The sequence below is a fragment of the Dufourea novaeangliae genome, unplaced genomic scaffold, assembly GCF_001272555.1.
Source record: "Dufourea novaeangliae isolate 0120121106 unplaced genomic scaffold, ASM127255v1 scaffold108, whole genome shotgun sequence".
Classification (NCBI taxonomy): domain Eukaryota; kingdom Metazoa; phylum Arthropoda; class Insecta; order Hymenoptera; family Halictidae; genus Dufourea; species Dufourea novaeangliae.
The window spans coordinates 1,365,242-1,387,027 of NW_015374014.1; the positions used below are offsets into that span (position 1 = coordinate 1,365,242).

Here is a 21,786-nt window from a genome sequence, read left to right on the forward strand (position 1 = left end):
TCTATTAGTCGTTGAACGCGTCTTTGCCTGATATGTCAAAACCACCATTCTTGATTCGTTAAAACCATTTCCCACATATGTCTGCAGATACAACACAAGTACCATAGGCTCCTTGGGTCGATCATTTTGTTTCTGTTGCCGTTTTCTTCAAATTATAAAACAGCAAAATACAATGATTGCTCTTTGTCAGATGTCATTTTAATGAAAAATAAACAAATATTTCTGGCTAAAGGACTGAATTGCCGAAGTATTTTGTTGTAGCAAAATGGTGAATTTGTGGCAAATAAAGGAAAATCGGTGTGAAATATAAGCTCTGTATACACTAACACTACTCACGAGCGATACGCAGAACTTACAAAGGGAACACCGCGAACGCTAACTAAAAAATTAAAAATTCTTTTCAAGAAAAAGAAACTCTTCAAGATATTGTTAATACAGGTTTATAGCGCTTATTGTACCATTAAACTTTCGTTTGAAACATTTTTCTCTATTTCTTATACTGTAAAAGTTATACGCGAAAATGTGGGAGTGTCTATTTGACTTTGAGGTTAGTTTTCACGTCCTTGAAGGGCGATTGGGCACAAATGAAAAATACCATTATTTTTGTCTTGAATCTCTCTACAAACCTACAAAATCTCATGCCAATCCGCGACTTAGCATTCGTGGTGTTCCCTTACTAGTGAACGACCTAATATTACAACTCAGGACCCCTTCATGTAGAAGGAGTAACCTTGTCCGTCAAGTTCGAAAACTCTAAATGAACATTCCGTACATAGAGATAGTTTCAAAAGTTCTGTAAAATCCAAGGGAAACATTAATATGGTTACACTTACGAAAGAGATTCAACTTTAGTTGAATAATAAGTTCTTTCGAATTTCTGTCGCAGATGATGAAGTTCAAGCAACAAGGGCTTGTCGCGGACTTGATGCCCAACATCCAACTGATGAAAGCTACCGGGCACTTTATGTTCAATTACTACACTGATAACTCCTCGAAGTTCATACATAAAGTCTTTTGCTTCGTAAGTAAATATATTGATTAACATTAGTCGACGTAACATTTCTATAGAATGGTATATACATACCTGTATGTTAACACGTTGACTGCCATACGGAATCCATGAGATCCGTATTGCTACGATTTCACTACTAGTTAATTATCATATTATAAAAAATATGGATTATTACTGGTTAATTTTCTTGGTTATACCCTACATAACATAACATTATATTAAAGAAAAAAACTCTAGGTGATCTTCATAAAAAATAACAAAAATCTAAGTGTTACATTGTTGGCTTCTTTTTAAACTATATAATCTTTGTTTGAAACATGTGTTTTATATAACAAACAATTTCAAAGTAATTTAAGGCGATAAAGTCAGGTGACTCAACTCTGTATTCCCGTAATGTGATTCGTTCATTGATCTGTATGACTGGATACGATACGATATAAGCTACACAGGCTGTGATATTTCAAAATCGTCATCTTTGTAAATAAACCGTTTCGCCACCTGGCGAAGGGTATCAGTACTAAATTTTTTTAGTTCACATGATGCCTGTTTACGTTTTATACTTGTATAATTCGTACAGTAATAAAAGACAGAAAGCGTAAATTAATGAGAAATTTCGATGAAAAAAATGCTGCATGATATTATTACACAGAAATGGCTCGATAAGTGTGAGCCGGCTGGGCCACGATAAGTGTGAAGTCGTCACCCCTACCACTGGGGAAGGGGGCCGTGGAACCAGTCAAGCGTATAATTTTTTTCCCGGCGCAATGCGGTGGCTTCCCTTTCACGAGCCGCCGGCTGAACGAGGGGAAATCAAGAAAAGATTACATGCCCGGGTATCGAGTGACACAATACTAATGCAACGATGAAACTTTTACGAGCATATTCGTGAGATTTTTCTGATTAAAATGATACCGAACACGATATAATTTGGACCATATTTAACGAGGCATTCACACTTATGAAACCATTTCTGTAATATACATATAATAATTGGTAATAAACTGTATGTATAAATACTATACATATAAGTACAACGAGGAATAAAAAATAGATTTATATGTACTAATCTAATATAATTTATTAACTGATTTAATTTACAAATTGGAATGTGTATAAACATGGAAAATATTTACAAAATATGTGTATAATTACAATTGAAATTATATGCACACAGAATAATAGATAAATACAAATATAAAGAATTTTATGACTCATGACAAGATTTATAACAAGTTGTTTGTTGTAACAATTCAATTACAGATGATGTAGAATTCATGTATAAATTATTTCTCCATGTGAATTAACAAATCTTACTTACAATTAGTTCCAATTCCCTTCGCCAGGTGGCGAAACGATTTTTTGTCAAAGATAGCAATTTTGAAATATCACAGATCTGTGCTATGCTGAGATACCATATACCGTATCCAGTTATACAGATCAGTGAGTTCGTTCGAATGAACTTTAATCGACGAATCGATCCATCCAAGAACCCCCAAAGAAGGTTCGGATGTTTATACACTCGGATCAATTTGATTCTCAGGTACACCTGTTTCTGATCCTCCTGCAGTTCGGATTATGCGGTATAAATCTGATGCTGACGAGTGATGACGTCGACGTACTGACGGCGAACACGATCACGATGCTCTTCTTCACGCACAGTGTAGTCAAAGTACTTTATTTCGCGATCAGGAGCAAGCTGTTTTACAGAACGCTCGCGATCTGGAATAATCCGAACAGCCATCCGTTGTTCGCCGAAAGCAACGCCCGTTTCCATCAGCTGGCGGTGAAGAAGATGAGAATATTGCTAATGGCTGTTATGTGCACCACGATGCTGAGCGTAATTGCGTGGACCACCATCACGTTCATTGGCGATTCCACGATGAAAGTCGTCGATCCTGTCACCAATGAGACCACATACGTTGAGGTATTCTTTGACGAGTGAATGATTACACTGTTCGACAAAATTTTTGAAAATTCTAAAATGATGGAGTGAAGCTGGGTTTCACTTACTGGATTTTCGAATCGTTGAATACAATGGTAATACTCACTTTTCACCCTATACGTAAAGAGTTATTTTTGTATTTAATTGTAAGTATGGAGCGGTAAGAAACATATATTATACAGGGTGTCCCTAAAATCGTGGTGAAACCGAGCCGGGTGATGATTTTACGTGCAGAAATAAGTCATAGAAAAAGAATAATATTTTTTTAGTTAAGGCTTTGTTTTTTCGAGATAATTGAATTTGAAAACTTGTTTTGATACGCGTGCAATTGAGCAGGACTTAACTAGAATGTCTGTTCATTGCATTCCGTAAATTTGTGACTAAAAAGCTCGACCTTGTGACGTGCAGGGCGAAAACTAAAATCAGCATCATGTTCAGCAACCTTTAATTGATACAAAACAATAGGTTTAGTTCCATCATTTTCGGAAGTGTCGAACAGTGTTATGAATGGACTGTGGGCTTTATGTATCTATACAATATCTGATTGTCTTTAAATCAGTATATCGAAAAGTACAAAAAATGTTTAATTAAATTTTCGTTCCATTTGGAATTAGATAAAACCTTTGACAAAGTAAACTTCTGTTGGATTGCAGTTTCTCTTAAATATTGAGCTGTCTCATAAGTCCTTGCCATGTTCAACCAGTTTTATGATTATTTTGTATTTATGAAAATTTAATTTCTATTCTACGATATAATCACCGCCATTATCAATGACATTCAGCTACCTGATCGGCAAGTTTTGATTGTCTTTCTCACAGAAAGATCGGGATACTTCCTTTTTAAATGGAAAGGCATATTGTCTTATGTACCATCTACTAGAGCGTTTTATGACGCGTACAATGATTCGAGGGTATGTAAAAAAACATGTATTTCCATTTACGAAAAACGAACTTTACCTTCATGCGACCTCTACGTGTCCACCTATCAGAAAACTATTTACATCAAACTATGTGCTCCTTGATAGCATGCAAGTGTGGTGTGGCATATTTTTTTCTATCACCAGTAACAGCCAAGATATTCAGGTGGCCTCTTTCAGGTGTCTCACTCTGTTTACACTATTTTTAAACTAGTTCAGTTACATACCTCAAAGTGTATGTATTTTATTTGAACAAAAAATTTAAAGATAATGATTCGTACAATAGTTTTTAAAGAAGCAAAGTCTCATGTAAATATTCTTATGAGATAAATTTTGTATCAACATGTAAAAGAAACGCCTGGCAGCGTGTGGCACTTTTTACTCAAAATTATGTTTCCGGCAATCCATGGAAATGTTGTACTTCCTCCCAAAGGTCGTCCTGAATTTGATCAGGAAAAGGATCCAAAACTTTTTTAAACGTAGATTTAATAAACGAATTAACCTTCATTAGGATGAAATAGGGAAAAGTCTCAGAGGCTTTCACAAGGGAAGACACGGAAGTGTCCCCCTCCGATTTTGATGAAACTTCGTATGTCTGTTAAGCGGTCAAAAATAAGGGATACGTATTTTTTTGTTATCGGCTGAGACGCGACTTTAAGGGGTGAAACCACCCCTCGAAGTTTCGACGCGAAAGTCCTATCTCGAAAACCAGAGGAGATACATGAAAACTTCTAATGGACGAGATTTGTGGTTTTTTATGTAGAATAATATGGTGTTAACAAATTGTCCAAAATATAATTTGTTTATAACAAACACATTTTTGATCGAAATTTCGAGGGGTGGTTTCGCCCCTGAAAGTCGCGCCTCAGCCGATAAAAAAATACCTATCCCTCATTTTTGATTGTTTAACAGACATATGAAGTTTCATCAAAATCGGAGGGAAACGCTTCCGTGCCTTCCCTTGTCAGTGCAGAATACCTGAAATTAATAACTCAAAAACATTTTGTTTGTCTTAATTTAGTTCATTTATTTAGTAAAACGGTAAGATTAAATTTTTAATTATTTATTATACGTATCATTATATTCTTCATTAATGAAATAATCAAAGACCCTCGGTGGCTTTTCTATCCGGATGAAGCTTAATAATATATTGATCATTATGGTTCATATGCAATATCACCATGGTTCTAGCTAAACAGATAGCGCTTGGACAAAGGCATTTGTTCGTCTGCGATCAATAAGACGGATAAATATACGTGTTCTTTTTTTTAACTTTACCAGGTACCAAGGCTGATGTTATACTCTTATTACCCATTCGATCCAAGCCACGGAATGGCGCACGTTTTGACGCTCATATTCCAATTTTACTTCCTGTTATTCGCCATGGCCGATGCAAATCTTCTCGACGTGTTATTCTGCTCGTGGCTCCTCTTTGCTTGCGAGCAAATCCAACATCTGAAGGACATCATGAAGCCTTTGATGGAGTTCAGCGCGACACTAGACACCGTTGTGCCAAACAGCGGTGAATTGTTTAAGGTAATCCTGAATTTATTCATTTTTTTGTTCTCATTTACGTCCATGGGCGTAACAAGTCGGGGATAATAAACATGCTTTCGACGTATCTAGAGGTTTACAACAAATCTTTGTCGGACCATCCCAGAATTGATATATTAGGTTGCGTAATAAGTTTGTTCTTGTCAACGACGGTAAATCGAGATATTTCGAGAAGTGTTCTTTGAAACTATTGCTTATATTAGCTACGATAGAGAAACACATTAGCCCACATATGAAATAAATCCTATAATTCAGTTTCATTACATTTTAAGAAAGTTGGTACGATAAAGTACAATGTTTGGGTTCCGCATGAATTAACGGAGAAGAATCTGCTCTACCGCATTTAAACTTGTGATTCTTTGTTAAAGCGACATAAACATCGCTCACTTTTTAAACAACTATTTATTGGAGACGAAAAATTGATCGTTTTTCATAATGTGGTACGAAGAAGGCATTGGTCTAGGCCAGGAAAAATACCTTCAAGCACCGTCAAAGTTAAACTGCATCCTAAAAAGGCGTTGATCGTGTATGACCTGCTTTATGCACAAGATAGAATGGAATGGGGACTATCTTTCTATAACGTTAACTAAAACTCATCAAATATTGATTTACACCATTAACGCTTTCAAGTTTAGTTATATACACCTATGTTTTAAGGTGATTTTAGAATAAAGATTTGTGTCGCATAGAAAACAGTCGTATAAACAATAAAGTATAAAAAGTAACACGAATACCAGTATATCACAATTGCTAGGACACTTTCACTACCATTTTATGCATTTATCGCCAATAGGGCTTTGTACAATACAAAAGAAAAAAAACTTTCGTCAGATGCAATGTGTTTTCTACTTTATTCTGAACCCAATAAGATATTTAGGAGAAGAAAGAAATTCCTACCTTAGCTGTTGTCTTCAAAAATTACTTTTAAAAATGTCATTTCGCATGAAAATCCGCAGTCCAATAATAAATAATAAGATTTCCATCTGACCAGTTAAGGGTTAAAAAAAAATAAGTATCTTGGAAACTGCATATACCTGATTTCCGTCTAATTTTCTACCCACTATTGAACCCCAAGAGCCTTTCATGTGTTCTATTAACTGTTTGTTTGCATCGCTGAAAATTATGAAGATATTTCGGGTGATCGCGTTAACTGGAATACCCTGTATATTAAAAATTCCGCACAAAGAACGAAATAAAAAATGTTGCGACGATCACATCACACGGCAATCGTTCCATCAAACGTCAATGATTTCTGCTTGTCAGGCTAGCAGTCCGTCACATCCGGCGGAAAGCCATGAGCCACCGCCAGTATCGGATCTTCAAGGTGATAACATGCTGGATATGGATCTTCGAGGGATCTACAACCAGCGACAAGATTTCACGGCGACCTTCCGACCGACAGCTGGGACGGCGTTCAACGGAACCGTTGGGCCAAACGGTTTGACGAAGAAACAAGAAATGCTGGTCAGGAGCGCCATCAAATATTGGGTGGAGAGGCACAAGCACACCGTCAGGTAAGTAGTTCCGCATATTTCTTCAAGCTGCCGTACAGGTCCGAGGGGAAATAGACAATATTACGAGTTTTTATATACATGTTCCATCGTTAAAGTACAACAATCACCTTGAAATCTTTACCTTAAACCCAGATAACATATGACGCCTTGAAGACGCCCATTGTACGGCTATTTTAGGTCTGGGGCGCATTTAAGGGGTCTTCAAGGCGTCGTGTGCTATCTGAGAATCTACGCTTTTAACTACAATTAACGTAGCTTCCACGATTGGTATCGTATGTAGCTGGGGCTCCATATAGCCCTTTATACTTGTTATCAATTCTGAATGATTAATATTTTAAACTACTTTAAAATACTTCAAAATACTTCAACGTAAAAAATTTTCAAATGGGTAGAGAGAACAAAAATTTCTTTTCCTTATTGTCTTCCGGCGCAATCCACACATTTTTACACGTCACCGATACAAGATAAGTGACAATACCGCAGTATTAAAACATAAATACTTGTGGCGTCTGCATGATGAAAGCGTGCACATTTTTACAGTTTTAAATATTATTTTAATAAAAATGCATTCTACCGTTCACGCTACGATCGGAAAAAAGATAGGTAAATTGGATAAGAGAACATAAAAAAAATTGAAAAGTTCGTCGAACAAAACGAACGAAAACAAGCGACGTTGCTACTTATATAGCAGACATGCGTAGACGATACTACAAAACGCATTGAAAATACATAAAAATACCAAATGGGTAATTAAATTGCCGAAGGAACAGTAGGTATAGGCGATGACTGCTGCGCCTTTTCTTGCCGATTCTCTACGTGACTATTCCTTCAGTAATAAAATTGACCAACGACCTGAAGTTTTGTGTTAACAAGTAAACGCATGAAAATGTGCATTCGAACAAAGCTATGTACACGTAGGTATAGTAACAATCTCATAAAGCAAGTGATAAATGAGTATTTGGCTGTCATATATGACCATACATACAATCTCTCAACATTTTCTCAATAATATGATTACATTATATAACAATGAAAACCTTTATGTATAAATATATATTATATTTATACTATTTTCTTAATGCATATTCAAGGAAACAGGAAATATATTCTTACTATGACGTTTTGAAGTTTGAAGAGAATGAAGTATTTATAGCATTATAATATATAAACCAATTTTTTCTTAAATCATGGAAATATTTTGGTGTATCTTTCTCATGTAGTGGGCTTCTATAATACAGTGCTTAGTATTATAAAGCGTTTTTTACATTTTGGCAAAATAATATATAAGTTATTTAAGTTCTTTTATAACCTATTGCCCAGAATTGCATAAATGCAACACTTTGTTACATAAAAAACACTGATCCAAAAATTTTTTAATACATGTATATGTATATGTGTACATATATATTCTTTCTTTTTCCCTTTTATAAGTTATAAGTAATATATATGTGTAAATAGCGCTTCATTTCACTGCTTATGTTGTAGGGCCCTTAGAATTGTATAGCAGTCGGCCATGACTGTGCTAAGTACGTGTGGAGTGCTGGTTTTAATACATAGTTACAGACAATGTCTCTATTACTACACTTGGTTTTTGTTCAGATTTGGATACATCAGTAAGTATTCGTTTAATATCTACATATTCCTGACATATTTCATGAAACAGGGGTATGTACTCTACTGACTGATTTTTATTTTATTCTATGTAGCAAGTTGTTTTTCTATTTCAGTTGCTAAAATTCATGTTATCAGTTTTATCGAAGTTGTAGTGATTTGATTAGTTGAAGGAGTGCCAGATACGTTTTGCATTGTAGGTACGGCTGAAGACAAAATTGTTGGAAGCGAATGTTCAATTACAGAACGTCGTGATATCGAAGTTCATCACCATGACCGACGCCTTGACTATGGCGTAACCTAGTTTCCCCGTTTCGATTCCCATTCGGAGTTCGCTCCTACATGGAAACGTAATCTACGACGACAATGAGAGGTCCCTCCGCTTTCGCGAACCTAACAATGAGAGACTTCCATTAGGATAATAATCCCTGCCAGGTGCACACGCCAACCCGTGAAACGTTGTTACATCCCATGGCGTTCAGCCGGTGTCAGCTTTTTGAACAGTTTTTTATTTAAGCATTGCACGGAGGTGGCGAAAATTTGCTGTTTTACAAATTAACCCTTCGACGAAATTTGTGAATTGACACAAACTAGAATTGACAGTCTTTTCTTTAGTATAAATCTTGATTAATATCATTTATATTAAAATGCCTTCAGTTGAGAAATCGTGCAGAGTTTACTGAACAAGTGTAACATTATTTTTGAAAATTGCAGGACACACGAATTATGTTTCACGAAGAATACTAATCTAATCTGTACAGAGCAGTTTAAAATGTATAGTAGGTAGATAATTCGTTGTAAATAAATTTATATCAAATAACTATTAATTTTCAACGTATATTTTTGTGTCTCTTCTTTTGTTACTGTCATTGATAGCTATGTTTTTTTTAAATATTTGTTGTTTCAAAAGAATGTATGGAACTTAAAAAATCTTTATCTTTAAGAAATTATTTTGAAAAATTGTCATATTGCAAATATATCTGCCATTCCTACTGCTGTATATTGACGTTGATTAATCATAAGGCATGTATACGACACAATTGCTCAAGGGGTTAAATGTGTTCCAATCTTGAGAATGAACATTGAATTTAGGGACAAAAATGATGGATTACTTGCCGGTATATCCAATGCAGGGTGTCTCGCCAAACGAGAGCACCTTCAAAATCTCACTTGTTTTGGAAGATACAAAAAAATGTGAAGAGAAACTATGATGTGGTTAGAAGTAAATACTACTCTAAAAAAAATTTTTCTCAAGGTCATATTTCAAAATTTCAAGTTCATCGGTGTTTTTTTTAATGGTACTACATATTTTTATCCGCGTGGCGTAATAGTAGGAATCAAGATCAATCCAATGACCTGTAATAGTGTAACCTTCATGTGACCTTGAGTACGAAATATCCTACAAAAATATAAGAGTAGATATAAATAACAAAATAATTACGATAGAGGGTTTAGTACAAAAATGTATCAAAGTTGATGGACATCACTTTAAGCATTTATTAAAATCAATATTCTGCAAATCAAAAGCAAGTAAGATACTAAAGGATACCTTAGGTGGGACACCTGGTGTAATATGATATTAACTTTATCTTGACGCAAATATACAAAGAATCGAACAAGGAAGAAGAAAGCATGTGCATAAACTATTGATATACAGTCAATCATCGATAAGTGTTCGAAGGTTCATTGTCACTGACAATGAGTGTTCAGACGCCTCCCCTACCACTAGGAGGGCGGGTTCTCTGTGGAAGTCAAGCCCCCAGTGGTGGGGATGATGTCTGAACATTCATTGTCAGTGTCGAGAAGCCTTCAAACACTCATCGATGACTTGCTGTGCAACGAATAAATTTCGAAAAGTAGATTTATGAATAACAAAAACTATTTTGTTCCCAATTACATAAACATATGACAGATACTGATAAAACACGATTGGTGACTTAAATGACTTTCACGGTTACTGTATTAATATTCTTCTTCTACATATGTATTTGTTCAGAAGTTTAATGACTGTGCCGAACGTCAGTTGGTAGTTGCACTATCAGTGAATAATTTAATGTTATCAATTTACGGCGGTTGAATATACGCGCCTGTAAAATCAATATTCTGTTTACTCGACGTTTTCCGGTATCCGACAACACACAAATCTATGCCCGAGCTTCCTCTGTGTCTCGGTAATATTACTATACGAAAAGGTATTAAAGAAAAAGGGTCATTAATTACTAGGATATATCGCATTTAAAAATGATAAGATGATACAACGTTCGAATCACTGACTGAGCAAATTACTAGATTTTTACTAGGTGAGCAAATTATTAGATTTTGGTAAAAAGGAAATAAAAGAAATAATGAGTCCTGTTTCACGAGTGACGTTTTATTAACAATATTTGTAAGTTTAGCTAATAGTAAATATGTATTTCTCCGTTTTTAAACAGATTAAATATAATTCAGCATGCTTTTCGCAGAACCTTATATGTGATAATTCAGATTAGATATCTAATAAATTAACATGGAATTAAAATTTTACTAAATTCATATTTACTCACTAAAATAAAACTTAATACCCGAAAAAAAACAATACGAAAATAAATGCCAAATATACTTTAAATAACATCTGTTGATTATTTCGGACAAACAACTGTTTTCTAAAAAAAATGATATAATGGCATAACACATTTTGTTCATATCTTCTTGTTAACAAATGTAATCTGTAAAATAAATAAATAGGCACAACACTTTTCTGTACTATTGTTTCTTGACATTTCAGTGGAAATTTAATAAATCATACATTTTCTAACCGTACATTTTCTAATAAAGTCCCCTATGAAATAATACAGCATGTGCTAGAATAAATTCAGAAACGATACGAAGATGCAACTTTGCATTGACGCAAACGGCCACCACTTCGAGCATCTTCTGTAATGTAAGAAAGTTTACATTACTAGCACATTTGACCTTGCATGACCTTCAATGATAGCTGGCTAAAGTTGTCTCAACACCGGCTATCACATTGCGATAAAAAAAACATAGCATTCCATTAAAAAAAATAGAGATGACCTTGAAATCTCCTCTATGCCTTCACCCACGCAGAAAATGTTTGTGTCACAATAAGTCCCCCTCTATACCGTGTAAGTTTTATATATAACATTTTTTCATATTACTACAAATAACGGCAATATTCAAAGTGGACATAGTTATTGCCCCACCCTGTATAGTATCATTGCTGTGTCAGCAATTTCCAAATTCGCTCAAGGTTAAGTTTGTCTCATCTACGCATGCAGTAGCACGAGAACTTTCAAGAACATTCGCTCAAGGTTCGCTCTACCTCATTTACGCGTGCATAATATTATATGACTCATATGCTGGGTCAGCAATTTCCAAATTATTAGCTCAAGGTCAAGTCTGTCTCATCTACGCGTGTAATAGCGTAAGAACTTTCCGTTGGAACCGAAGGTTTGAGCTACTTTATGTACGAATGCAATAGCGTGATCAATATTTTCGTTGGATCCGTGAACCAGAATCGGTGTTGTATGCCTAATTCGAAGTGAAGTACTATTTTCCTCGTACTTATACTGAGAAACCACACCTCCCTCAGCATACATAAATGACCACTAGTACAAATTGGGATTTAGAATCTTTCATGATTAAAAACTTGAAAAGAATAAACGCGAAATGAACTCAAAGCATACCGTTTAAGGTAAATTTTCCTGGGAAATTCAATGGTAACAATTGTGAAAATGAGAAATAATTTTTTAACTACGAAAATTTGTTATAAAGAAATGGTAAATTTCCAAACGAACAGACAATGTTTCGCTGGTGCAAATTCGCACTATGTAGTGTGGTGTCTAAGGGTTCATATTTAACTTTTAGAGCAAATAATGTACATTTACGATAAGTACAAAATTCCTTTCGTTTCTGGCGAACTACTAACAATAAAATAACGCTGGAGACCGCAGACGCTAAGAAAATCGTAAGGCAAGGAGTTAAACTAATTCTAACCAAACGTCTGCATCATCTTATCAACACGCTTTTTTGTTTTACACGACTGATATTCGTTTAAACCAGGCCTGTCCAAAGGTGCCTGGTGGCATCGGGCACCCGGGCCGATACCACAAGGGTAGCAGTTCGGGCAACGGTAGCACTTTGAATTTTCTTTCTCCCTCTTTGAAAAGACCTTTTGTTCAACGGATCACTTTCATTTATCTCGGAGTGAAGACGTCTGAATATCACAGAATGCATTTATGGGTGTTAAATAATTGGACCGTTTATTTTGAAAGTGGTGCAAGTCCATTTTCCAATTCCATTTCATTTTATTTTAGTTTACACTAAATTAAACATAAATTACGTCATATCTCATTTTTTTTAAAAAAGGACTTACACCACTTTCAAAAGAAACGGTCCAATGACGTAATTTATGCTTAATTTAGTGTAAACTAAAATAAAATAAAATGGAATTGGAAAATGGACTTGCACCACTTTCAAAATAAACGGTCCAATTTTAGTAGTGTTCCAGTTTTTCTCGGCTCCCGACAAAAGTATGATATCGACAAGCGTAATTCCACCAATTCGAAATGCCGGATTCAGCCGTGAAGAAGTTATCGAACGATCGGTAACGGAGTTTCTCCAAACGGCTGGAGCGGCCATGTGCGCGGACAATCGTAAATGCGCGTTTTTCCTGTACTGGCAAAGTTGTCTCTGTCTAACAAAAAGATGGCTAAGGCCTACTGTCCAGTAAGGCGTCTCGCCATAGACACGTCATCGTAGCGTACAACATGACGATTACGCTACGCTTAAGTTTCTGTCCACTTGAGTGTATGGGAAGCGTATAGAAAGCGTACAGAAAGCTTCATTTTCCTCATTCGCAAAGATGTCGGGCGACGAAGAGAACCTTATCGCCTTATGTTGTAATTATATTCGACGGCGTAAAAGTCGGAAAATATATTGGTTACATCCTTACATAGAATAGAATTTTAAATAACTTTTTTTTTTGAAGGTTGGACAAACTAAAATCTTGGTTGGACAAATGTGGACAAATCGTAGACAACCGAATACTGTTTGTTTTTTATAAAATTTTGCATCCGGGGGTGCTAACTTCACAGATCTGAGAAAAAAAGGTGTGTGGGAATTCTCCTGGAAACGTTGAGTAAGGGACACGCAGATTCTATTTATGATCTCCAAACAACACGTCACCTTTGTAGGTTCGGGTTATCAGATCTATCGCTTTAAGTACTTTTGCCCTAGGGCGAAACGCTGCCACGAGGACAATGTTCTTGGACAGACCTGGTATAAACGCATAAACAGTGCAACAGTAGTTAGAAAAAGGCAGCTAAACCTTGTTCCTTCTGTATACAGCATTGGTTAAAAAAAGGGTCCAAGACCTTAGGTGATTCAAAACCTTAAACTGAACCTTTCGATGAAAAATCAACTATTATATTTACGAGTGTTCAATGTCGCGAATCACTTCGGAACGTACTGAATATAAACAGAAGAATGGGTTCGGAAGTACATTTGTTAAAAGGTACATTACAACAGGAAATACAATCGAACATCTGTAACAAATGTGAAGACAAACTTCTGTATCATTCATGGAAAGGATTTTAGGACCTATGTTGATTAGACATTTCTTACTTCACTCGGTGAGTAAATACACTCCGCGACAAAACTATAAGACACCTGCGATTTTAGCTAATATTTTATTAATACTAATTTTTCCGTAAAAGTTTTCGTTATTAATCCCAAGAATCAACTGAAGTGCATACATTTCCATAGCGGCAATGTTGTTGAATTAGATTGAAAAAACTTTCATTAAAATTTCTAATTTTTGATAAAATAAGGTGCGACGAAATTATAAGACAATGTATATTTTGGACAAGAAAAAGTCAATGAAAAAAATTTTTTTCTATTTATTAGTAATGTATTGTGCCACCTTTATTTTTTATAATTTCAATTAATCGCTGTGGTATCGATTTATATAAATTTTTTATTTGATCTTGACTTAATTTGGCCCATTGTTCTTCAATACTTGTTTTCAACTCTTCTACCGACAAAAACTGTTTCCCATTTCCATATACCGCACGTGCTAAAATGCCCCAAATGTTTTCTATTATATTTAAATCTGGAGACCTCGCAGGCCATGGTAAGATTTGTATATTACGGTCTTCAAAATATTTTTTTACACGTTTCGCTATATGCACAGCGGCATTTTCATGTTGAAGAATATAATTTTTACCTGCAATAGTGCTGGCATGTGGCGTTAATTGTTCTTCTAATATTTCTATATATTTAACTGCATTCATGCTGGTATTAATAAATTTTATATCGGTTCGCCCGTGGTACCCTATTGCGGCCCATACCATGATGCCGCCTCCGCCAATTTGCCTTCTTAACAAATGCAATTCTTTCTTCCGCAAATCATGAAAATAATATGAAACACCATCCGGTCCATCTAAATTAAAACGTTTTAATCTGAAAAGATAAAAGGGGGATCTGGAGATGTCTTTCCGCAAAATCATCCCTGGCTGCTTTGTGTCTATTCGTAAGTGGCGGTTTTTTCAGCAATTTTCGTCTTTTTAAATGCTTGGCTCGTTTAATTATTCGTTGCACATTACGAATATTGGTGTGAACGCCAGCTTCCGCTGCAATTTGCCGTGCTGTCAAGCTAGAATTCGAAACTACCCTCAGAATGGCTCGTCGTTGTCGCTTGGTTGTCGCTTTTGGACGTCCACCAGGATGTTTTTTTCCATAATTCTCTCTACTTTTTAATAATAAATCACTCTTGAAATTTCTGAAATAGAAGTATTCTTTTCTTTTAAATTTACGATCACTCTTATTTCACTGTCTGTCAGCTATTTAAAAAAGCGTGTTAAAAAACTTTTGAAAAAAGTTGCAATTGGTCGGAACCCCGAAGAATATAGTAAAGCTCGCATTTTACAACTTTTTTATCTGAGACTGTAATCAAAATTTTAAAAATACATTTCTTAGATTTATGTTAATTATATGCATCCTGAAAGTTTCATCGAAATCGGTTCACGTTGCTACGAGACACAAACGGTTAAAAATGTTGAAAATTGCAGTTTTTCGCGACTTTTGACCTACAGCTGTAGTAAATCTAAAGATTCTTACATGTTTAGATGCCTGTTGTTCGTCTCTGTATTAACCGATTTCAATCAAAATTTCAGTATGTGTATATCTATCAAATTGTAAGATAAATCTTAAAAACGTATTTATTAAATTTTCGTTACAGTCTCAGATAAAAGAGTTGTGAAAAATGACCTTCACTATTTACTTCGCGATTCCGACCAATTACAACGTTTTAAAAATTGGTTTGACATATGATTTAGTAAATTAATCCTTCTAACTTCACAAAAAAATCAAGTTACTCGGTCGAATTTTAAGAAAGTTGTTCTGTTTTAAAGGGTGTGCAAATACTATTTATCCACTGTATTTACAAATATTCATGGAATATTTCAAGAGTGTCGCATCATCGTACAAGTGTTCAGATAGGTCTGGACGGTAGTATAAAGTCTCGAAAAAAACACGAATGTATCGGTGGTTGCCGTTCTCCTATAGATTACACGATGGCGGTAGGCACACAGTAGGATGCGTGTGTTCCCACGGTGGTGAAGTATTTATTCTAAGAGAGCGCGATATTGACCGCAACTGGGGACGTGCCGCGCGGAGAGAACAATTCATTGGAAAAAATTCAAGGGTTGGTAAGCTCACGTTCACGTGTGCACCGTTATACGTGTCTAACACGTGTACTTGCACGTTTTCTTTCTTGGCGGTCGAGAACGGACGGCGGCCGTGCGATCAACGTTCGACCCGTTAGACCTACACGCGCGAATTCTTCGACGAGAGAATTCCTCCTCGGGGATGTTTTGCGAATACCTGTTGCGGATCGGTCACCAACCAGAGTTGGGCAGAATTTTATTCGAACAATACACAGTGAAAAGCAGCAGTATCTAAGGGTGGCGTCCTGAGCTTTAAACAGTTAATGAGATTAGAAAATTGTTCGACAAATGTCGGTTCATTCATAAAGTATTATTTTATTATAAAAATTGAAATTTCCACGTTTAAACACTTAAAAATGACGAAATACTTGTTTTATCTTTTATTCGTTATTCGAAATTTTTTATCTAGATAATGAGTTTGCCCATTTTTGTCACGAATACGTGTGTATCGATCGTTTCTTCTTTTAAATTACGTCGTTAAATTTTAGCTTGATTGGGGGATGCGGAAATGGGGGATAACATTTATATTGAACTTCCTTCTTACATGAAATTATCTTTATTGCATCGAAATTCTACTGAATATCGCACTATTACACTATTTAAGACACACAAGGTGTTTCGCCAAACTATACAGGGCGAGTCATTTAAAGGTACGTCCACACTATATAGGAAAACAGTGTTAATAAGAAATTGGTATAGAACCTTGCTAAACAATTTTTTTTTATAACTTGTTACAAGATGATACTTTTTGGACAACTCTGTAATAAGTTTGTATAACATTTCGCATCGCATTATTAATAATATTATAGAGTCATACTTAATGGATAACATAAATTGCTGTATGAAAGGAAAAATATTACATAAGAACATGTTATGTAACACATTTCTTTCTGTTTTTCTAACAAGTTTTATAACTTTGTTACATGATGTGTTGTGCTATATAAAATATACGCACTTTGATACGAGCCCCTTGTATAATTTCTACAACCTAAACAGTTCAAGGTCACCTTAACATATTCAAATGGAACCATGTATCTTTAAATAATTATAGTCCTTATTCAAATGATTTTAATAACCTTGATCACTTAAGGTCACTTAAGGTCACTTAAGGACATGGATATAAAAAAAGGTGAAAAATGAAAATTCGTTGTGAATGCTTTCGAAACACAATATTCTTGGCTGTATTACCAGAATTAAGTTTGTTTATATTTACGTTCACACGGTGCTATAGCACTACGTCGAAGCATTAATAACAAAGTTTTAATGACATGCGAGTGACAAATATAACAACACAATCACAATTTATACAAGATTTATAATAGCCATATATGTATATAAATTTTGCTCTTTGTAACTGTACAATGCCAACTCGCTATTTTACTTTCTGTCATTTTTCACCATTTTTTATGCCAATGCCCTTCAGTGACCTTTACTGACTATAGTCATTGAAATCGTTTTGAGAAGGGTTACAATCTTAGATACTTGAAAGTACATAGCTCCACTTAAAAAAGTCAAAGTGACTTTGAAATCTCCTAAGCACCTCCACTTGGAAAAAGGTCTGCTCAACACTTAATGGCCTCTTATTGCCCACCTGGAAACCAAACAACTATTGTCCAAACGTTTTTTTCTATCTCCAAAATTGTGGAAGTTATTCAGGTGGTTTGCCTTAAGTGACTCACCCTGTATACAAGGTGGGGCACCCAACTTGACAATTTAATATGACTTGTAAATTACTTGCTGTACACCAAAAATGTTGGAAACAATAGTTACGTGGTTTCAAGGGGGACATATTTTCGAATAATTATCTTTTTTCAACATTCTTTATACAAATAGTTTTGAAGATCACCTTGATTTCTTTCTAAATGGCTACCCTTTATATTTCTTTATAGCAATTGAATGAACATTAAAAATTGAAGAAATAAGTATTGACATACAATACCTCTATACTGAGATATTTAAAATGACAATTTTACTGTAAAATGTGTTTTATTGAATTGACACCATGTATTATGCTATACTTATTATTTAATATTAATTTCTATACACGTCAATATTGAAAATTATGTCAAGATATTTGAGATATCCATTATACATACATCGCTATTAATTGTTATTAATTGCTGCTTTTATTTTTTTTTTTTGCAGACTGGTTACTGCAGTTGGTGATGCATATGGAATTGCTTTATTGCTACACATGTTGGCCACCACTGTCACATTAACGCTGCTTGCCTACCAAGCTACAAAAGTAAGACATCGTACAATAGTGTTAAATAATTTTTCAGGAAATTAAATTTTCAACTTTATATATTTTACATATTTTCATACGTTATACACATATAACTTTGCCATAAAACGTGTACTTATCTAATGTCTTACATTTTTTATTGTTGAAATGATGTTTTAAGTGTAATGAGGAAAATAAGTTTTTTTAATTTAACTTCTAGATCAATGGCATTAACGTATATTCAGCGTCAGTGATTGGATATTTGCTGTATACTCTGGGTCAAGTTTTCATGCTCTGCATATTCGGAAATCGTTTGATTGAAGAGGTGCGTAGAATTATATACTTTCTTCAGCAAGTAAAGAAACGTGTTGTTCCAGCTAAATGAAAAATTCTCTCTTAGAATTTTCGACAAAAAATTTCAAGGATCACATTTTCGAAACGCAGCAGTAAAGGAAAATAACAAAACAATAATTACGCAACACAGAAATGTTTCTTTAAAAACAGGAAATCCATTCAAGGGATTAAAACATTAATTTTACGATTGTGTTTTATGCAGAGCACATCTGTGATGGAGGCCGCTTACTCTTGTCATTGGTACGACGGTTCAGAGGAGGCGAAAACATTCGTGCAAATCGTCTGTCAACAGTGTCAGAAAGCGATGTCAATATCTGGGGCGAAATTCTTCACGGTGTCCTTAGATCTTTTCGCTTCGGTAAGATTATGTATTTCAACCGCATCGGTACTATGAAATTATTTGTAGAAGTTGTACTTACATACTTGTAAAGGTGATGCAATATGTAGTTGTCACGCGTTTCGGATGTTTTTTATGCAAAGAAGGTCAGGTCAGAGTAGCGCAAATTTTTTCGCAACAAAATTAGAAATAACTTTTTCAGGAAATACTTTGATATGAGTAGTTTTTCTGTAGGTGGACTTGTAGAGGGTATATGAAAGTCGAATATGTTTTTTTTTAAATGTAATTATGGTAATTATTTACAATTAATTATTACAATACTCACCGATTTGGTTGACCTTGAAATATGTTGTCAAGGTCAACATTCTGAATAACTTTTCCCTATACATGTATCCGCTGCTCGGTTATAGTTTCTGATATATTTGCAAAAAACTTTAGTTAAACTTATTTGATTACGACTGCAGTTCATTCTAGCATAGGCGGTCGCCTGACGGCACCCAACATCCCATCACATACCACTCAGTGCTAACCACGCATCCAACATCTGATTAAACATAAGTTTGGTTATTAATACCTAGAGAACCAGGAAAAAAGTTTCGTCGCCGGGCCCCAGAGCACATCGTGCATGTGTCTTGTGTTTGGTGAGATGTTGAGTACGTGGTTAACACTTGGTGGTGCGTGATGGGGTGTTGGGTGCAGGGTTAATACTGGGTGGTGTGTGGCGCGATGTTGAGTGTGTGGTATAATAATTAAATAATAAATAAAAGCCTGAAAAAGAATCATGTAAATTTAAACATATTTTCCTGAATATCTCGGAAACTAAGGCCGAGCGGCGGTAACATGTATAGGGAAAAGTTATTCAGAATGATGAGCTTAACAACACATTTCAAGGTCAACCGAATCGTTGAGCAGTCCTCTATTGTGAATAATTACCGTAATTATGTATTCTTTAATACGTTATTTCATACAACTCGGCATTTCCTATGAAAAAAATTGTAAGCTATTTGTGCCAAGAAACCATCAGTTTAACCCTTTTTGAGGGATAGAAATTATACATTCCACCTTTTTTCACAGTTTTCTCAATGTTCCCAACCTATTTTGTAATTTGCATGCACGTATCGGTACTTTTTAGAGTCTTAGGGATCCAATTTAGGCAACTTTTATGAGAAATTACGAAACTTTGTTAATTTGCACTTCTTAATAAGTAACTAAACTGAGAGAAACTAATTTGGCTTTCATATGTGTTCTATGCGTCCACCTACAAAAAAATTGCATGAAATTATTTCCCCCTCAAAACAATTCAACATTCATATGAAACATTTTTCTGTATCATCAACGGTTTCGAAGATATTCAGGGGGATCGATTTAAATGACTGTTTGCTGTTGAGCTTCTACGGTTTCATAGAAATAAAAGTAAATAACAAAAATAATATGAATAATACAAACATGAAATGTTCCAGGTGTTGGGAGCCATGGTCACCTATTTCATGGTATTGGTGCAACTGAAGTAAACTTCGAATATGAATTACTGTGGGAATGGATGCAAGAGTTGGAAGGTACAAATATACCTGGTTGTAACTGTCGAACACGAAGCTTGTATTCCGTATTTTTGACGATTTTAAGCAGGGATTCGTTAAGGTTTGAATGGACAGTGCGATTGCGGATTATTTTGTGATTGTAAATTACGAAAAGTATCGCTGTACGATGCAAGTAATCCCTAAAATCTTGAGACATGGGTGTGCACGAAAGTGTTGTGCAACTGAAAAGGAGATGACTCTTTGTTCAAAAATAAGGTGAAAACGTAGAATGTAATTTTTTCACTCAATACTCAGTTTTTTTATAAAGAATAATTTGAATTGACGTTGCATATTTTCAAAGTCAATATTGTCAAAATGAGCAGTTAAATAAGGAAAAATCAATAAAAAACAGGGGTTACGATTTTATAAACTAATACTAGAAGAGCAAGGATATAAAATATTTAATATAGTCTTTATATTTCCATAAAGATTACATGAAGGAAAGTGACAAATATGTCCCAAGGTAAGAAGTGGCACGATTTTCCTTCTTTTCAGAAAATTTAAATAATAATGCACATTAAATTACAATTATTCAAACTACTTTACATTTTAATTTAAAAATATTGCATCAGAAATAAGAGAAATGTACCTTCAACGGATACAAATGCAATAACTTAGGTTGCAAATAGGAAGTGGACTCACTTTTCGCAAAATTGAATTCAATGTCACATGTAGTTCACATGGGAACCAAAAAGCATGCTTAAGCTGAGCAAACTGCCCAGTCATTTTACTACTAGCTTCATAACTACATTCTTTTGAGAATGTCTTAAATATCAAACAAGAAATTCTATAATAACAGTAAAATACATTATGTACAATGTCAAATGGAAGTTTTCAAATGATCGTATTCTTCTAATTTTTATTTAATTTTTATATTCTTTTAATTTTATTCAGTGGAAAGTAGTCACAGGGAATTTATATTAATTTTTTATGGCAAAGATAAAAGTGAAAAAGAAACTGTCTCGCTATATTCGAAGACCACATTATGATAACGGAGAGAGAAAGAGAGGCGGGGAGA

General features: G+C 34.8%; 1 protein-coding gene across 1 annotated transcript; it reads left to right on the forward strand.

Annotated features, from left to right (window-relative positions):
- The first annotated feature begins 886 nt into the window (after window positions 1–886).
- Window positions 887–20,702, forward strand: LOC107188740 (odorant receptor coreceptor). Its single transcript, XM_015577085.1, has 8 exons — window positions 887–1,021; window positions 2,553–2,936; window positions 5,152–5,406; window positions 6,688–6,938; window positions 18,422–18,521; window positions 18,721–18,825; window positions 19,057–19,212; window positions 20,652–20,702. Exons 1-8 carry the CDS (start codon window positions 887–889, stop codon window positions 20,700–20,702), a joined length of 1,437 nt encoding a protein of 478 aa, XP_015432571.1.
- The last annotated feature ends 1,084 nt before the right edge of the window (window positions 20,703–21,786 follow it).

What these genes read in the sequence shown, in the direction of transcription:
- LOC107188740 (XM_015577085.1), top strand. Translation starts at nt 887, where the DNA reads ATGATGAAGTTCAAGCAACAAGGGCTTGTCGCGGACTTGATGCCCAAC. An exon ending in GAAATCGTTTGATTGAAGAG is followed by an intron (nt 18,826 to 19,056) that starts GTGCGTAGAATT and finishes TGTTTTATGCAG; the next exon opens with AGCACATCTGTGATGGAGGC. An exon ending in CCTTAGATCTTTTCGCTTCG is followed by an intron (nt 19,213 to 20,651) that starts GTAAGATTATGT and finishes GAAATGTTCCAG; the next exon opens with GTGTTGGGAGCCATGGTCAC.